This window comes from Protopterus annectens, chromosome 9.part0 (assembly GCF_019279795.1).
Source record: "Protopterus annectens isolate FY-2018-M chromosome 9.part0, PAN1.0, whole genome shotgun sequence".
In the NCBI taxonomy this organism is placed as follows: domain Eukaryota; kingdom Metazoa; phylum Chordata; order Ceratodontiformes; family Protopteridae; genus Protopterus; species Protopterus annectens.
In genome coordinates, this window is record NC_056743.1 from 1,463,639,463 (window position 1) to 1,463,656,686 (window position 17,224).

The window sequence follows — 17,224 nt, forward strand, 5'->3', positions numbered from 1 at the left end:
TGCCAAAATCTCTAAAACAGGTACATTTGCCCTCCCTGAGAAAATATTCTTTTAGTTTCTGTTTGAACTAAACTACAGAGTCAATTTGCCTGATATTGTCTGAAATATAATTCCAGCAAAAATGTGTGATTTTAATAAATGCTCTTTTTGTAGGGGGGAAAGCCTGGATGATGGAGGGGTTAGTTAATCATAACCTTTAAGAACCCCCTAAGTCTACAAAATTATTTCCTTAAATCCATATTATACTGTATAGGTAGGCAATATCTGTCATGTGTTAATTTTACAGTAGTGACTATCTTGCTGTGATGGGAAGTCACTTTGCTTAGTGTGTTATAGTGATGATCAGTTCTACTGACCAGATGAATGAAGCTAAGTACTTTATGCCCTGTCATCTGCAGTAGGACAGTATTATGAGGAGAGAGCAGAGAAATTATGGAGAGGCTATACTGAAGCCAAGGAATAAATATATTAAACCAATTGCTTGTTTGGCATCTGGGATGAGTAGATTAGAATTTCTGGGAAATTTCAAGATGAGCTAGTACTTTGCATATAATTCTACATGCGAGTTAAATGAAAAAGACTGATTTAAAAAAAAAAATCCTTAGATATTTATGGGAAGTAGTAAATGACTGACATATATGTGGGATCAGTTATAACAATACCAGAAGTCGATGTAAGGCATTTGAAGGTTTCATATAACATTACCTCTGCTTTTGAGATATTTATAGATAGTTAAGAAGCTCCATAGGTACCCAAGGTCTTGTTGCAATCTATGTGTAATGGAACTTCTATGTGGGCCTGCACTGGTAATAACTGGATCATCTGCATAAAGGATGAATTTGAGTTGTGGGATGTTCTACAACAGAACATTCAAAAACAAAGAAAACAAAGAATGAAAAGTATGGAGCTCAAGGGGGCACCTAGGTATAGCATGCCAGTTTCTCGAAAATCTGAAAGCTGCTAGCATCTGCAGAAGATTAGTGTGATCCACCATCTCGAAAGCATATGTTTTCTTTCTCTTTCCCTGTTTCCAAAAGCTGATCTTTTTCAGTTATGGCTGCTGTCAAATCAGAAATTTGAAAGGTCATAAATGAATGTTCTTCTAAGAAAATTTTTATAACACTTTAACAAAGCTAATACAAAAAAGGACTCACAGCGATGACAAAACATACTGGTCCTATGAAACTCCATCGAAATTCTTGTTTCAGACTCAGCCAGCATCTAAAAAGATAAGAAGAATTAAAAGGACAGCTATAAAAATTGTCTTTTTCACAAAAACAAATCAAACAGGTGAATCTAAAAGGGTTCCTATTATGTGATCGAAGTTCTGAAACTCCGAATAAGACGACATCGAAATTGTCTGTTCGAAGTCTCAGAACTTCAAACACATAAAAAAAATAAATAAAAGCTGCAACAGTAAACTAATTGTTGCAAGAAGGGGGGGGGCAAGCCACCCTGCACCCCCCACACCCCCGCTCTTTAAATATACTAACTCTGAGATCGCACTACAGTGCAGTAAGGGGAAATATTCCCTTTCTGCACTATAGTGCGGTCTCGGAGTTGGTACATTTAAAGAGCAGGGGGTGTGGGGGGTGCAGGGGGGCTTACCCCCCTGCTTGCAACAGTTAGTTTACTGTTGCAGTTTTTATTTTTTTTTTTATTTGTTTGAACTTCAACAAGTTCGACCATATGGTTTCGACCATATAGAGTTCGAACTTGTTGTAGTTCGATAACATAATAGAAACCCAGTCTAAAATTACGGTTTACTTGACACTTCTGCAGTGACAACATATCTAGTTATTCTTTACTACGATATTCTCAGGCTTTGAATGCAATCTACTTTTAATATTTCAGCAAATAGAACATATACCACATTGTTGTTGTTGTGTTTCGGCTTTTCCCGGTTAGGGGTTGCCACAGCGGAACTCCGGTCTGCTAATGATTGGCAGTAGATTTTCACGAATGCCATGTGCCAGCTTGACGTTCAACCTTCAACAAAGGCATGCCCATTTATGCATGTCTTTCGAATGCCCACCCAACCGTGGGGAGGACATGCAGACTCCACACAGAAAGCACTCCCCGCACTACAGCCGAGAATTGAACGGGAGAACCTCTTTGCTGTGAGGCAACAACGCTACCGCTGCATCACCGCAGAAGTCATAAAACATACACCATAAAGAGCTTAAAATGCAAATCTAGCTCATCTTGCTAATATACATGCCAATACCAAGTATATTTGATTTGACAAGATATTTCAAGCGTCATCTGTTTACAGGTTCATAGGTTTAGTGAAAAAGCTCAAGGCCTATTCTATGCTGAGGAGCTTAACCCCTTGGATCCCATGTTGGAACTTACACTGCTGATGTAGTCACCTAGTTCCTTACTCAAGGTACGTTTTGGCCTGTAAAGCTTAATTGTGAGGGGCAGTTCATTATATAGGTGCTATAGTCTTGAGAGATGAAGTTTTCACTTTCACAGTTGCTGTTTTGTCTTTCGGCTTTTCCCGGTTAGGAGTCGCCACAGCGGAACTCCGGTCCACTAATGATTGGCAGTAGATTTTCATGAACGCCAAGGTGCCAGCTCGATGTTCAATCTTCAACAAAGGCACTCATTTATGCATATCTTTTGAATGCCCACCCAACCACGGGGAGGACATGCAGACTCCACACAGAAGGCACCTCCGGCACTCCAGCCGAGAATCGAATGGGAGAACCTCTTGCTGTGAGGCAACAATGCTACCGCTGTACCACCGCTGATTATAAGTATACTTAAAATTAATTTTTATTCAGGATAAATGTCCTCTTGAGCTCAAGCAACCAGGGTAGGGGATTTATTAAAATCAAAGGGCTTCCAACACTATGGAACCACTTAATGCTATGTATGTCAGGTATATGTCTCCTCTAAGAAAGTGATAAGATACAGAAAGACAGAGAGACAGTTGCTGTAGTTCTGGCTACAAGACAAACTTTGAAGCTCTTTTGTTCTGTTTGTGAAGAACCTTTGCATCTTTTCCAGTTGTATCACATGGCATGGCAAGAGATTAGATCACAGAGTGGGAGTACAATATTCTATTGGTTTGATAAGGGTTGTGTGCAGTGGGACATTTACCTTTCCAGCATGTCTCTTGACTCCACAGAAGAACATGTTTTGCAAATCCATTTTGCAGCTGGTAATTGCTATAAGTTTTTGAATGTAAAGCTAATGTCTACAAGGATGCTGAGTACTTGTAGTATTTTATAAAATCCACCAAAAACTGCTGTTGTGTTCCGAGCTAAAACACTTTCAAAATAGAACACATTAAGTGAGACCATAACAGTACTATGTCTAATTTCAAAACTATTTTAATAGTGCTTTCAAAAAATTCAGTGATTTCATTTTATTTCAATCAAGAACTTCAACAGACACCAAAACACATTTCACAAACTGATATATACTAAAAAAACCTCAAACATCTTTGCTTTAACCAAATCTTTTTGGATAAACATATTTAACAATATTTTAAAATTAAAGCAATTAATTAATGCCCTATCATTTAAGATGTATACAATAATACATTAATCCAAAATGTCCTAGTGTTTTAAAAGCATCCAGGGAAAGCTGTCAAAATACTAATGCAGTGTTAATATTCCCTCCTCTAAAATTATTTTTAACTTGTTCAATGATGTAAAATAAAAAAAACTCTTAAACTAAAAAATACAGTTTTCTTTTTTTCTTTTTTAAATGTCTCTGTCAGTCTGCTTCCCCTTTTTCTTATATGTGCATATTGTTTCTCTACATAAAGAGATGTGATAGGAAATGTTTTACAATGGAATGAGGGGTCAGATCCTGTCATAGATGAGTACAGACATAATGTGCTAATGCACGCATGCCCAAGCAAGTAGCAGGTTTGTTTTCAGTAATGAGTAAAAGGTTGCTATACAAACTCATATGAAGCCAACTTTTTAATTATACATTAAAAGGGACTTAATTCATTGGCAAGTATGGATTCGATCTTGCTCCATAGTGGCTTGTTTGATTTAGATGCTTTTATTAAAAGAGATGAGAGAAAAATCAGTATCTTGCTGCCATGAAAAAGAAAAAAAAAAGAATGGATATTGATACCAAAACTACTCAGGATTCAGATCCAAAGGGTACAATCCATGAAAGCTTTTCTCAGCTGACCATGTCCTGAGTGAAAGATCTTGCTGAAACATTATCAAACCAAGATTATTTGTTTATTCTCAATGACATGAAGGATGTCACTGGCAGGTGGGGAGGTAAAACCAGTTCATTTGTATTCTAAAGTTGGTGACATTGAAGATAAAGAGTTTATTCAGTCTACATATATCCACTCTCTATCTCTTAGAAGATGCAACTCAAAATCTACATGGGGTAACAACTCAGCAGGATTCATTTACTATGTAATTGCCATAAAATGAGAATGTGGTCAGCAGGCAATTCAAAGGAAATCCAATGGGGTTATAGACACCACCAGATTGGACAGCTATTTTAATAGATAAAGTTGATGCACTGGCTTCCTTCCTCAATGCAGTAAAACAGTTAATAGAAAAATGGAATGAACTAAAAACTACAGTAAGTTATTACTCCACACAAATGTCAAGTTTCTCTAATGAAAAAAATTCAATAGAAGTGCGGCTCTTTGAGCTTAAAAAAAAATTCACGAGACATAGGAATTGTATTCTCAACGCAAAGGTTGCTACATTGAATGAAAGATGCCTGTTGCAAGAATCTCACTCCTGGAAAAATATTTTGAAGTTTGTTTGAATTCCAGAAGCCCTAGATACTTCATAACCCCCTTTTATCTCAGCCACCAATTTTGATTTATTGTTAAAAGAGCAAATGCAGGACCAAAGTTTTTACTGAAGTGGAAAGATCACATTGGCTGCAGCTCCAGAAGTTAACTATGATGCTGCTGATTTTGTCAAATTTTCCTCAGTCTCAGACAGAGATAATTTTTTTTACAATAAAATAAATATATCTATCTATATGTATGTATATCAATATATCTATCGATATATATATATATATATATATATATATATATATATATATATAGAGAGAGAGAGAGAGAGAATAAGAGAGAGAAAAATGTAGATATAGATATAGATATAGATAACATTCCAAAGTAAAGGTATGATAACATTTTCCACCTGATATTTTGAGAAAAGGGAAACATTTTGCTAATTGGAGGTACACATTATGGCTAAAAATACTAATCAAATTTCTTTATCTAGCAATATTTGTAGTGACTTACAAAGACTTGCCTCTTAAATTTACTTTGGTACAAGAAGCGGGTAGTTATTATTATAATAGAAACGTTGTAGATATTTGATTCCAATATGTTTTCCTTTTTTTGGGGGGTTATTTCCAGGATTTTTTTAACTGGGAACTATATATTTAGCAAATGTTGTCTTACGTGTTACATGATATTGAAAATTACATTGACTAATAACAATTATTTAAATCATCATATCAAAAAAGTAAATTGTTATTATTTTTCCTGGTTTACTATGCTTACATGTGATACATTTTACTCTTGACAACATATTTTTTATCTAACTGTAAGGCTTTCTCTGGAGTCTTTTGGAATTTCCACAGTAATGACTCATCAAGAATGGCCATTTTTGACTAAATATAGAGAAAAAATAGTAAGTGAGAATTTCCAGAATTACCAAGCTAGAATTATTTTACTAAAAATCTAATTTAGGCAACTTTTCTTCATATTAGCTTTTTATACATACCTTTTAGTGGTTATGAAATTGTTTACAAGCATTGATGGTGGACTAATACAGCTGAACACCAAAACCTTTATTTTAGTTGGTAATTTTAATATTCATCTGGTAGCTAATAAGCGGAAATATACTGGAAATTAAGCCAAAATGATAGACTTCCTATATTTTTTAACTTAAATGATTATTTTCTCTTCACATTTTGATGTAAAACCCAAGAAGACAGCTTGTTTGGACTATCTTTTTTTTCAAACTATATGTTGAATTTCTGTAAAGAAAGTCTTACTAACCCTTGCATATTATCAGATCATTCACTAACAATTTTGCACAGGGAAGATTCACAAGAATATTTATACAATCAAATTTCTTATCTGGCATAATTCTGGATTGATATGTATAATTGGCAGACAAAAAAATTTGAATGTTCATGCAATGTTTTATTAGTATACAGTAGCTGAGACAATCAACAATTGTTGAAGAAGTAACTTTGAAATATTCTAAAGAATTTATTTTTTTCAATACAAAGAAGATTAGGTACCACCAATACTTCTTACAATTTATATGCTTTTTATGGAATAGCATCCCACTACAAGCATGGGTACCAATCCATTACCCCATTACAGAAATATAGTTAAGAATGATAGAATACCTCTTTTAGATCTAAATAATAAAATTGAACCAATTAATCTTAAGGAATATTACACAGAACCAAATGTAATCTTTGTTTGAGCTACAGAAAAAAAGGGGGAAATTATTTGGAGCTTAGGCTCTGACTTTTCTATACTCAACACTTGGCAAAAGAATATGGCACAAAAAATAAAAATTACAACAGTTGCAAACCACGACTATACCTTGAACATTTTAAGTAAATGGAATATTGAAGCATCACAGGCTATCTGAATTCAGAAATGTCACACATTATCAAGAATTAGTTTTGGTTGTTTAAAAATTGTGCCATGAAAACAGGGTCCACATGTTGGGGTTCTGCTAAAAATATGCAGTGGTGTCAAAAATATTAATTTGATATATGAAAATGATGATTCAACTGAATTTACATGTAAAAAAGCTGATATTATGCCACTCCAGAGTTATCATCAAAAAAAGCCACACTAGTAGCCCTGGCAAGTACAGTTACTAACTAAATGCATTATTTTAGACTACTGGAACCAGAAGGCGCCTACCTAATTTTCCAGCTGAAAATGGTAGATAATGGGCAGGATTCATGATGGCTTGCATGGAGTCTAAGAGTAGAGTAAGACTCCATGCAGCCATCGCGATCCAGGAACAGCCTGTATGTGCATGTAAGAGAGCACCTAAAACGGCACTTACACGGACAGGGCATGGATATGCTAATTACCTCACTAAATACCTCACTTGCAGCCAAAAGGCATGCAAATGAGGTAATTTTGCAATCCAGGAAGCAGAAACCTGCCCGTGTAAGAGCCGTGTTATCTGCAGAAATGTACTCAGTTGATAACTGAGTACCGTTCTGCAAATAACACAATGGAGCCTTGTCAGCTCCAAATAAAGGTTGCAAATGTCCCAGGCAGCATGCCAATGGCCAAATATGTGGCCACTGGCAACGTACCCCGATGCAAAAATAAAATAAAAATGTTTTTTTTTTTTTTGGAGATCGCCGATGTTTAAACGTAGCGCAGCAACATGCAAACGGGCTGCGCTATAAAAAAACACAAAAATAAAAAAATTAAACCCACATGCAAAGCATGAATTCACAATGTAAGGGAATAGCAGGCTGGAAACAACATGGCCATCGAGTAGGGGTTGCTAAGGGGGGAAGCTGAGTGTAAGACATGTAACTAAGCATTAGTAGGCAATCCCATGTAAATGAGTGGTAGGATAGTGAATCGTATTGTCACATAGGAAATGAGCACATTCCGTGCAGTGTAGGAGTAGGATAAGGGGGAGTAACAGAGTAGGAGATAGGTGACATCACAGGGGGGAATGTATGAAAGAAATGCAGCTCATTGGAGCACAGTGGCATGTGAAAGGTGTCAGTCACACATCATGGAAAGAGGAGTGTCAACAAGTAGGCATGGGAAAGCCAAGAAATGGAAGGTGTACACTATGGATAACACCAAACTTTCTTGCAGGGCATGCGTGCGTGTGTGTGCGCGCTGGTAGGTACGAGTAAGAGAGAGTGCGCGCATGTAAGCGTGAGTGCACGCATTTAAGGCAGAATACACATGTAGGAGCCTGTTTAATCACTTGTAAGCTTGTTTGTGCTGGTGTGCATGCATTTTAACCCGAATAAGCAGATTCTAGTCTGCCTAAGCATGTGTGCACACGTGTTAGCCACTGTGAGCATGTTTTGGCTGGTATGCGCGTCTCTCCACCCTGAGGAAACAGAAGGGAAAAAGGAAGAATGAGAAATAGTAGGAAGCTAGCAGGGATTACTGGCAGAGCTAGCAGGTGAAAACAATCAGAAGCAGGCAATTACACAGGCAGAACAGTAGCCCAGCCCAGCACTTAAAACTCTGCAAACAACAGTGCAGAATGTTTCTCTCAAGAGACACTGCAACAGAGGAGTAAGCTATTAGAAGTGAAAACTGAAAAAGCTTCACTCAGACCAAAAACGCTAGGGGCTGCCATAGCTGTTATAAGGAGACATATGCAACTTGCTGAGGGTGGTGACTATGCAAATGCTGCTGGACAACCCACAGTGAGGAGACAGAGAAGAGTGTACAGGCCCAGGGTCACCTACCAGGGGTTACATGAGCTGCAGATAGTGGAGCACTATAGAGAGGACAGAGACCTCCTACAGCAAATTGTTGAGCTGTGCAGGCCACGCCTCACACACAAAACCAACAGAGGGGAACCCATCCCAGTGGAAACCAAGGTATGTGTTGGCCTAAGAATACTAGCAACAGGTACCTTCCAGAGACCAACTGGTGATATGATGGGGATATCACAGGCATCAGCATCCAGGGTACTGCACCAGTTCCTGGATGCCATGTCAGCACATGTCGGTGATCATGTATATTTCCCCAATTCCCATGAGGTATTGGCCAGCAATATGCATCTCTTCCAGCAAATAGCGGAATACCGTGAGGTAGTGGGTGCAATAGACTGCACACATATACACATCAAAGCACCAGCTGGTGAGCGGGGTAGGGCCTACATTAACCGCAAGGACTTCCCCTCCATCAACTGCCAGGTCGTGTGTAATGCCCAGGGCATAATAATGAATGTGTGTGCTGGCTGCCCTGGAAGCTACCATGATTCCCATATCTGGCATTTGACGCAGCTGTACCAGACATTTGCCAATAGGGACATCCCACATGGTCACTTAGTGGGGGATGCTGGCTACACACTAGAGCCGTGGCTGATGACACCCATCAGAAATGCACACACACCTGAACAAGAATGCCATAATGAGGCACACGCACAAACACGAAATGTAATCGAGCGTGTGTTTGGGCTGCTCAAGTCACAGTTCCGGTGCTTGGACACATCTGGTGGAGCCTTGCAGTACTCACCAACTACATGTATCCAAATTGTCATGGTATGTGCTATGTTACATAATATGATTCTGTGAAAACAGCTGCAGCAGGACCAGCATAGGGCTGGGCGAAACAGCCCCCCACCATTGCCAAGCCAATCACAGGCAGAGCGTGACTCAGAGGAGGAACAACCTGAGCCTGCCACAGTAGGCAGAAGGAGGCATGCCCAGTATGCCTTGGCCTTGGCAAAGCGGCAACGCATAGCACATACACTGGCTCAGTAGGAACCCTGGAAATGATACCTCTCTCTGACTCACACATATAGTAAAAGGGATGCCTACATTGACACAACCTGCTTTCAAACATGTACAGGGAGTGTAGTATGTGCATCCAACATAGACAGCCCTGCAGCACCACCTGAGGCATGATTGCCATGTGTTAAGCAATGTAACACCATATAGTATATGCAAACTTGATGACCCTGACTAACATCCTACCCTCACCAAGCATGATGCCACAATATGAAGAAGAGATGATCAATTACAATAATTGGCTTAAGTATTGCTGTTAGTCAAAGGGGATCCAATGGGTGCCAGACTGGGATGACATGCTGAGCAAGACACGATGCTCCACCTGCTAGGGATGGCATGCACCTATCACTCCTGGCCTTTTGGATACTGGCAAAGGCTGTTGTCACCCCCACCGTGCCTTGAATAGGTAAGGCTCAAAGCACAAACCCATTTCCATATGTATCACAAGGGATAAGAACCTAGACGTAATGCTACCCAATGCCAGAAGTCTAAACTGCAAGATGCATGCAGTCTAAACTCCCCTCAGCATGGAGAATGTTGATATCTGTACTGTAACAGAAAACTGGGTCAAGGCTCACAAGAACACCCTAACACTACCAGGTTACACCTCATACCATGCTCTACAGCCCCAAAACATGGAACAAACTACAAAAGGAGGGTGACTAGCAATAATTGTCAAGGATAACCACACCCCCATGTTGGTACCACAACAAGAAGCAGCATGGACTATCCACAGTGAAGTAACAGTGGCTAAAACTGCTTCCCAGTTTGTAGCCTGCTACAGACTACCCTCCTAATGCCATGAACTGCACTTGGCCTACGTCGGAACACATGAAAATATCAAGCTCTCCAAACAACATTATATTGGGCGACTGAAAATACTCAAACATAGACTGGGAGCATTATTCTAGCTCCAACACCCTAGGCCAAAGGTTCCTAGAATTCATAAACCAAAATGCTCAGGAACAACTTACCACTCCCACAAGAGGGGTAAGCATACTGGATGTGATAATCAGCAACATGGGTACTCTATGGCCAGATGAGATGTGTATCCCTCACTGGTAAGATCAGACCATAGAGTAATCACACTGGATATTCACATCCTGACTCCAGTCCCTGGGCAGAAAACCACAGTGAAAAACATGTGTAAAGCAAATGTTGCACTCCTACAAACTGATGTGGAATCCATTAAAGGCCCTGTGCCTGTGAAAAATACTCTTGAGTAAACTCCCAGTACAGGTTAGCCAGAGAGTCCCTCATTGACTCTCCTCAAGAGGAATCTTGATGAGTGGATGGGAGATGGTAGGTTTACACTGGGTATCACTGTTATGTCACAGGTAGACAGAGGCACAGTATACTAACCTTGAAATATGTCATGGCAAACTCCAGTTACAATGTGTGTTGAAGGATAAACACACTCTCTGACTAGCATTAGAAATGGCCTAGGGCACATAGCTAGTGTTTGTCAATGCCCACCCAAGTTGCGGAATACACTACCAATGTTGGACAAGCCTGGTTTAAGTAGTCCATATCTGAACAAAATGCAACATGGTCATATGTGCACAACTGGCCCTTAACCAGTCTGGTGTGCTCACTATGAATATTTAAAGCAGTGATAGGACTGAAACCTAGGATACTGTCCACCACAGTGAAAGTACTGAACCAGTACACTATACGATATTACAGTGTTTGGTCAGTATGAAAGGATGTTGACAACTGTATGCAAACTATCCCATGGAAACCCTGCAGACACAGTATAATCCCTGTTGGGTTCTGACACAAAGCAGATGGGCAGTAAGTACACAACATGACTCCCAACACACAACTATAAATGTGAAATATTGTTGAAGTTCACACACAACCACAAATGTGGTGGACTGCAGATTTCAATATATGGAAAGCTCAGACTGGGCATGCTCGCACACTTTGATAAATGAGACATATGTCAGGCAACAAGCCATGGAAAGCCTGAACTGGGCATGCTCACACACTTAGGCCATGTCTCAGTTTAGCAGTTGGCCACACATATCTGGCATTTGTATGTGTTAATCCAGGAACCTCCCACAATACAGCAATCTGCCCAGTGCACACAGTTAAATGACAACAGAGACATAAGTTAAATAGTGTATTCCTCTCATATTCAAACATCTTCCACAGATACACAAGTTGTTCATAGAAACAGGGAAAGCTATGGCAATAAAGACCTGCAAACAGTTTATCAGCAACAAATATTGTGCATCTGAAAATTAAACATATGGGTGTAGAGGTCAGTACTAGGCTGTTTGCCCTAGGGAATACAAGCTTAGCCAGAGTGTGTTTGGTGTCTGCCTCCCCAGTACAGTAGGCTACTGTGCCTCTGTAAAATAGGTCACAGAAGGCACCGTTTAAGGCTAGTGTGCTGTGCCTCTGTCAAGCAGGGACACAGTGGAGATCCCAGGGGTTGAATTTGCAATGTCACATCCATGTGGCTGGTGTTTGCTGGAAGAGGGTTGGCGAGGACTTATAACAGTAATTGGGCATCAATTACAGACTGAGGGGAGCCTTATCTGCAGTGTCTGGACAATTTCACTGTCAACACTTTGACGTGATGATTTTGAGGGATTGAAGTGTCGTGCCAATACTGTTCAGAGACGTCCTCCCTCTGTGGGATATTGCTCTGTAATGTATTAGCTCCCTCCTTCTGTTGTACAGCTTAAATATGGCTGGTGTACACCAGACAGGTCTCCTGTTGTGGAGGAGTCTTGGGTTTATTTGGGTTAGCATGATCAACGCAAACTTTCCAGATGCTCATAGAATGCAATTGTCAAGGATTATGCAGAGTGTCCTGTATAATCCCCCAGCATGGGTCCTTTGAAGTCTTCCACCCCAGTCTTCACAAGTGCAAAGTCTGCTTTTGATAAATACTTTGTTTGCAGTGACTTCCTTGCCTGGGGGTGGGGATGGGATATGGATGTCCAGGGAAAGTTGGTTATGGTCAGATATTAACAATGGTGGTCTACCTCTGGTATGGAACATAGAGTCCCCATGTTGCAGATGGTCAGGCCCAATATGTATTCCCCCTTGTGGCTGTGGTGATTGGTCCTGCCATAGCACATGGATTCACAAATTGTAGTGGCTGTAGGGTGATGTTGTTGAGGCCTGAGTAGTTCCCCCACTCAATATACCTGTACCTGAAGTTAACCACTGTAATGGTGTATGTGAACACCTTCATATCCTACACTGTTCCCAGGGAAGCAAAGTATGGTTCCTGGATATGGGAGGGGTGGTCTGAACTGGTTGTGCTGTGTGTTACAGGTCCTGTGGTCACGAAGCATGGTATAAAGCATAACCTGGCAGTGCTGATGTGCATATGTGACCCTGAAGTAGGCGGCTGTTAATACATATATATGCTATCCCCCTAATTGACAGATAGTAATAGATGTACATACCTCTTTATAAATAATGATGTCAGCACCCTATAAATACTGCAGGAGAAGAACAGATACCCAGTAATTTGAATAGCGCGCTCCGCTAATGCGTCTCTCTCAAGTGTCATAATATAGTTAGATAGGGGTTTGAATCCTGCAAATGTGCATTGTGATTGGGGAGGGGGGGTTAGTGTGTTTGCAATTCTGTTTGAAAGAAATGTCCCTTTTGGCAACTAGAAGAACACACTACTGATGATGTCAGCACCCTATTAGTATAGCAGGAGAAGAAAAACCTCACAGTAATGTGAATAGCACACTCCGCTAATGTGTCACACTCAAGTGTCATAACATAGTTAGGTAGGAGTTTGAATCCTGCAAATGCTCCGTGTGTGTGTTTGGGTAAGGGGGGTTAGTGTATGTGCAATTCTGTGTAAAAGAAATGTCCCTTTTGGCAAATAGAAGAACACACTACATGATGCACATTCCTCTTCCTAAACACTGATGATGTCAGCACCCTATAAGTATAGCAGGAGAGGAGTAACATGAATAGTGCGCTCTGCTAATGCATCACTCTCAAGTGTCATAACAAAGTTCCGTAGAGGTTTGAAGCCTACAAATGCCATGTGTGTTTTTGTCACACAGTTTGTCTATGTGTGTTGGGTGTTGCTCTTAATATTGTATGACATAGATTATATCAGTAATGTCAATGCACACATGAGGTATGTGTGTGCCACATAGACATATGTACCTGTGACCTTAAATAGTTCCCATGTGTGAAGCCTGCCTCATGTGAATACATGGAATTTGCATTACACAACTTTTTGACTGTGGTTTTCTGTGCAGGGGCTGCGGTTGGTATGGAATATACAGTGAGAGTAGTCTATGGTGTCATCTTACCAGCGAGGGATACACTTCTGGTCTGGAGCATATAGTCCACATGTTGGTGATGATCAGGTGCAGCATGTTGTCCCCTCTTGTGGGAGTGGTAACAAGTTGTTCCATAGCATTTGAGTGTATGGATTCTAGGAACCTTTCACCTAGGGTGTTGGAGCTACAGTAATGCTCCCAGTCTATGTGTGGGTAAATGAAGCTGCCCAATATATTGTTGTTTGGAGACACCTACAGATATTCATGTATTCTTAAGTAGGCCAAGTGGGTTACCTGGATTTAGGAGGGTGGTCTGTAGCAGGCTATGAACTGGAAGTCAGTTTAACCCACTGTTAGTTGCACGTGGATAGTCTGTGATGCGTCACACTGTGGCAACAACCTGGGGGTGTGGGTATAGGTTCATAGGTTCATAGGTTCATACTAGGCTATCTGCCCTAGGGCATTTATAAGCCAAGCCAGAGTGTGTTTGGCTTTCGCCACCTATTTTAAATTAATGTTGCTATGCCCTTTTCTGAGGTTGTCTAACACTAACACAGAAGTGATACCCGGGGTACACCTACGATCTCCCATCCACTCATCATGATTCCTCTTGAAGAGAGTCAATGAGGGACTCTGCCTAACCTGGACTGGGATTTTATTCCAGAGGGAAGGGAGCCTCTGGGTTATGAATCTGTCCCTCCAGCATGTCCTATTGATGTCAGTGCTGAGGTTCATGTCTCTCAAGCGTGTAGCTCAATGGGATTTGGATTTTCTGAGGTGCAGCATGTCCATTACTTCCGGGTTGGACATGGCCTTATACGTCTGGCACAGATCGCCTCTGAGTAGGCAGTATGCCACTGAGTATGGAGTTATGTTAACTGGGCAGCATATGGCATCTGTTTGAGCCCTTTGATCCTCTTGGTGAGGTACTTTTGTGGTCTTTCCAGTTGCTGCAGGTGTCTGGTAAGGTACATCCCAAAAGGGGCATTGTACTCAATTATGGTCCTGATGAGGGATGAGTAAAGAGGCACGATGACCTCCCCTGATCTAGATGTGAATCCCATCATGATTAGGTGGGCTATATACAATGTTTTTCTAACCACGTTGGCCACGTGGTTGTCAAATGAGAGATTGCTATCAACTTTGGTCCCCATGTCCCTAATTACTTCTTCCGTACTTAATGGATTACCACCTATGTGGTCATTTGTGGCCACTTTGTTTTTGCCAAAGGGGATGACTATACACTTTGTGGCATTTAGCTTGAGGCCATGGCTCTGGCACCAGTTGTTTGTTTCTATGAGGCCCTTTTGTAGGATGGTTGTGTCGGCTGGAGAGTCAATTATAGCGCCCAGTTTGCAGTCATCTGTGGACTTGGTCAGCCACAGTCATTCTGTGTTGGCCTGTACCTCCGAGAAATATATACCGAACAGGAGAGGTCCCAGGACTGAGCCTTGTGGGATGCCACTTGTAACTGGTTTGGAGTCTGACATGGCTCCAGCAATTCTAACCATGTGGGTTCTGTCCTTGATCCAGTTTGCAGCCTATCTAGTGACATAGGGGTTTATATTTAAGCTGGTGAGCTTATCTATAATGCCCGAGTGGGGTATTGTATCGAAGGCTTTTGTGAGGTCCAGGTAGGCTGTGTGGACCACCTTCCCCTTATCAATGGCCTTGGTGACTGTTTCAAAGAAATCAACCAGGTTTAAGAGGCAGGATCTGCCCTTAAAGCCAAACTGGGTAGGATCCAGTGTCTGTAGGTCCCCAATATCTTTATGTATGAGGTCCATGATGATCCTTTCCATAGCTTTGCAGACCACGCTAGTCAGGCTTATGGGGCGATAGTTTACAGGTTCCGTTGAGGCACCACCTTTGTGTAGAGGGACCACTGTTGCTGTACGCCACTCTTTGGGTACATATCCTGTGGTAAGGCTGAGATTGAACAGTAGTTTTATGTTTGGGTTTAGCTCATCTTGGAGTTCATGTAGGGTGCAGCCCAGGACACCACCTGGTCCCATTGGTGCTGTGTTATTTGCTTTGGAGAGGGCGGCTCTTACCTGAGCATCTGAGATGTCAGAGGGGCAGCACTCTGCTGGGATAGATATTTGCCCTTCTGGTGGGGAGGGGGGGAAGAAGTTTGCGCTGAACCTGTCAGCTAGGATGTTGGCAATGTCTGTGGGTTCGGTGTAGTTTTTTGTCATTTTGGACTAATTCTGAGCATATCTGGGAATTCCCACCCAGGTTCCTAACATAACTAAAGAAAGCCTTGTAATTATCCTTAGTGTCCTGTGCATTTCTTCTCTCGAAGCTGGCCTTAGACAATTTTATGAGTGCCGGTAGTATTTTGTTAACCCTGAACAGAGATGCCTCTCCTTTTTGGGATTTTGCTCTATCATGTACTAGCTTCCTCATTCTATTGTATAGTTTGTTTATGGCTGTGGTCCACCAGACAGGACGTCTGCCTTTGGAGGATTGGGTCTTGTTTTTATTTGGGATTGCATGATCCATGCATTCCTGAAGGTGTTCATAGAATGCGTTTATAAAGGATTCTGTGGTCTGGGCTATATTTTCCACAGGGCCGGGGGCTTTGAAGGATTCCACCTTGGTTTTGAGGGGTGTTGAATTTGCTGTAGAGAAGTTTTACAGTGTGGTTTTGTGGGCAGGGGGTGGGGTCGGGATGTGAATATCCAGTGAGATTAGTTTATGGTCTGATCTTACCAGTGAGGGGTACACTTCTGGTCTGGAGCATAGAGTCCCCATGTTGGTGATGATCAGGTCCTGTATGTTTCCCCCTCTTGTGGGAGTGGTAACAAGTTGTTCCATAGCATTTGAGTGTATAAATGCTATGAACCTTTGTGCTAGGGTGTTGGAGCGAGAGTAATGCTCCCAGTCTATGTTTGGGTAGTTGAAGTCCACCAATATAATGGTGTTTGGAGAGACCTTCATATTTCCAGTGTTCTCAGGAAGGCCAATTGGGGCTCCTGGGTTTGGGAGGGTGGTGTGTGGCAGGCTATAAACTGGAAGGCAGTTTTACCCACTGTTAGTTGCACATGGATAGTCTCTGATGCTTTGTGCTGTGCCACCAACCTGGAGGTGTGTGTATCTTTGACAAATATTGTTACTCCCCCCTCCTGTTCTGGTTCGGTGCAAGTTTTGGGGCTGACAAGCATGGTATGAGGTATAACCTGACAGTGCCGGGGTGCTCTCGGGAGCCTTGAACCAGGATTCTGTTACTGCACAGATACTGATGTTCTCCATACTAAGGACAGTTTCCAGTGCGTGCAGCTTGAGGTTTACACTGTTGGCGTTGAGTACCATTACTATTAGTTTCTTATCCCTTGTGACACCTATGGAGGTGGTTTTGTCTTTTGAGCCTTGCCTAAAAAATGCACTATGGGGGTAGCAAGAGCCTTTGCCAATATCCGAAAGCCCAGGAGTGACAGGTGCAAGCC

The 17,224-nt window shown here is 41.4% G+C and overlaps 1 protein-coding gene across 1 annotated transcript in view; it reads right to left on the reverse strand.

Annotated features, from left to right (window-relative positions):
* The window catches only part of LOC122810702 (adhesion G protein-coupled receptor E3-like), a 160,358-nt gene that overhangs the window by 108,931 nt on the left and 34,203 nt on the right, over positions 1-17,224 (reverse strand). Inside the window, exon 3 of the mRNA XM_044082267.1 lies at positions 1,155-1,221. Coding sequence (XP_043938202.1) covers positions 1,155-1,221 — 67 coding nt within the window. The remainder of the gene's footprint in view (positions 1-1,154; positions 1,222-17,224) is intronic.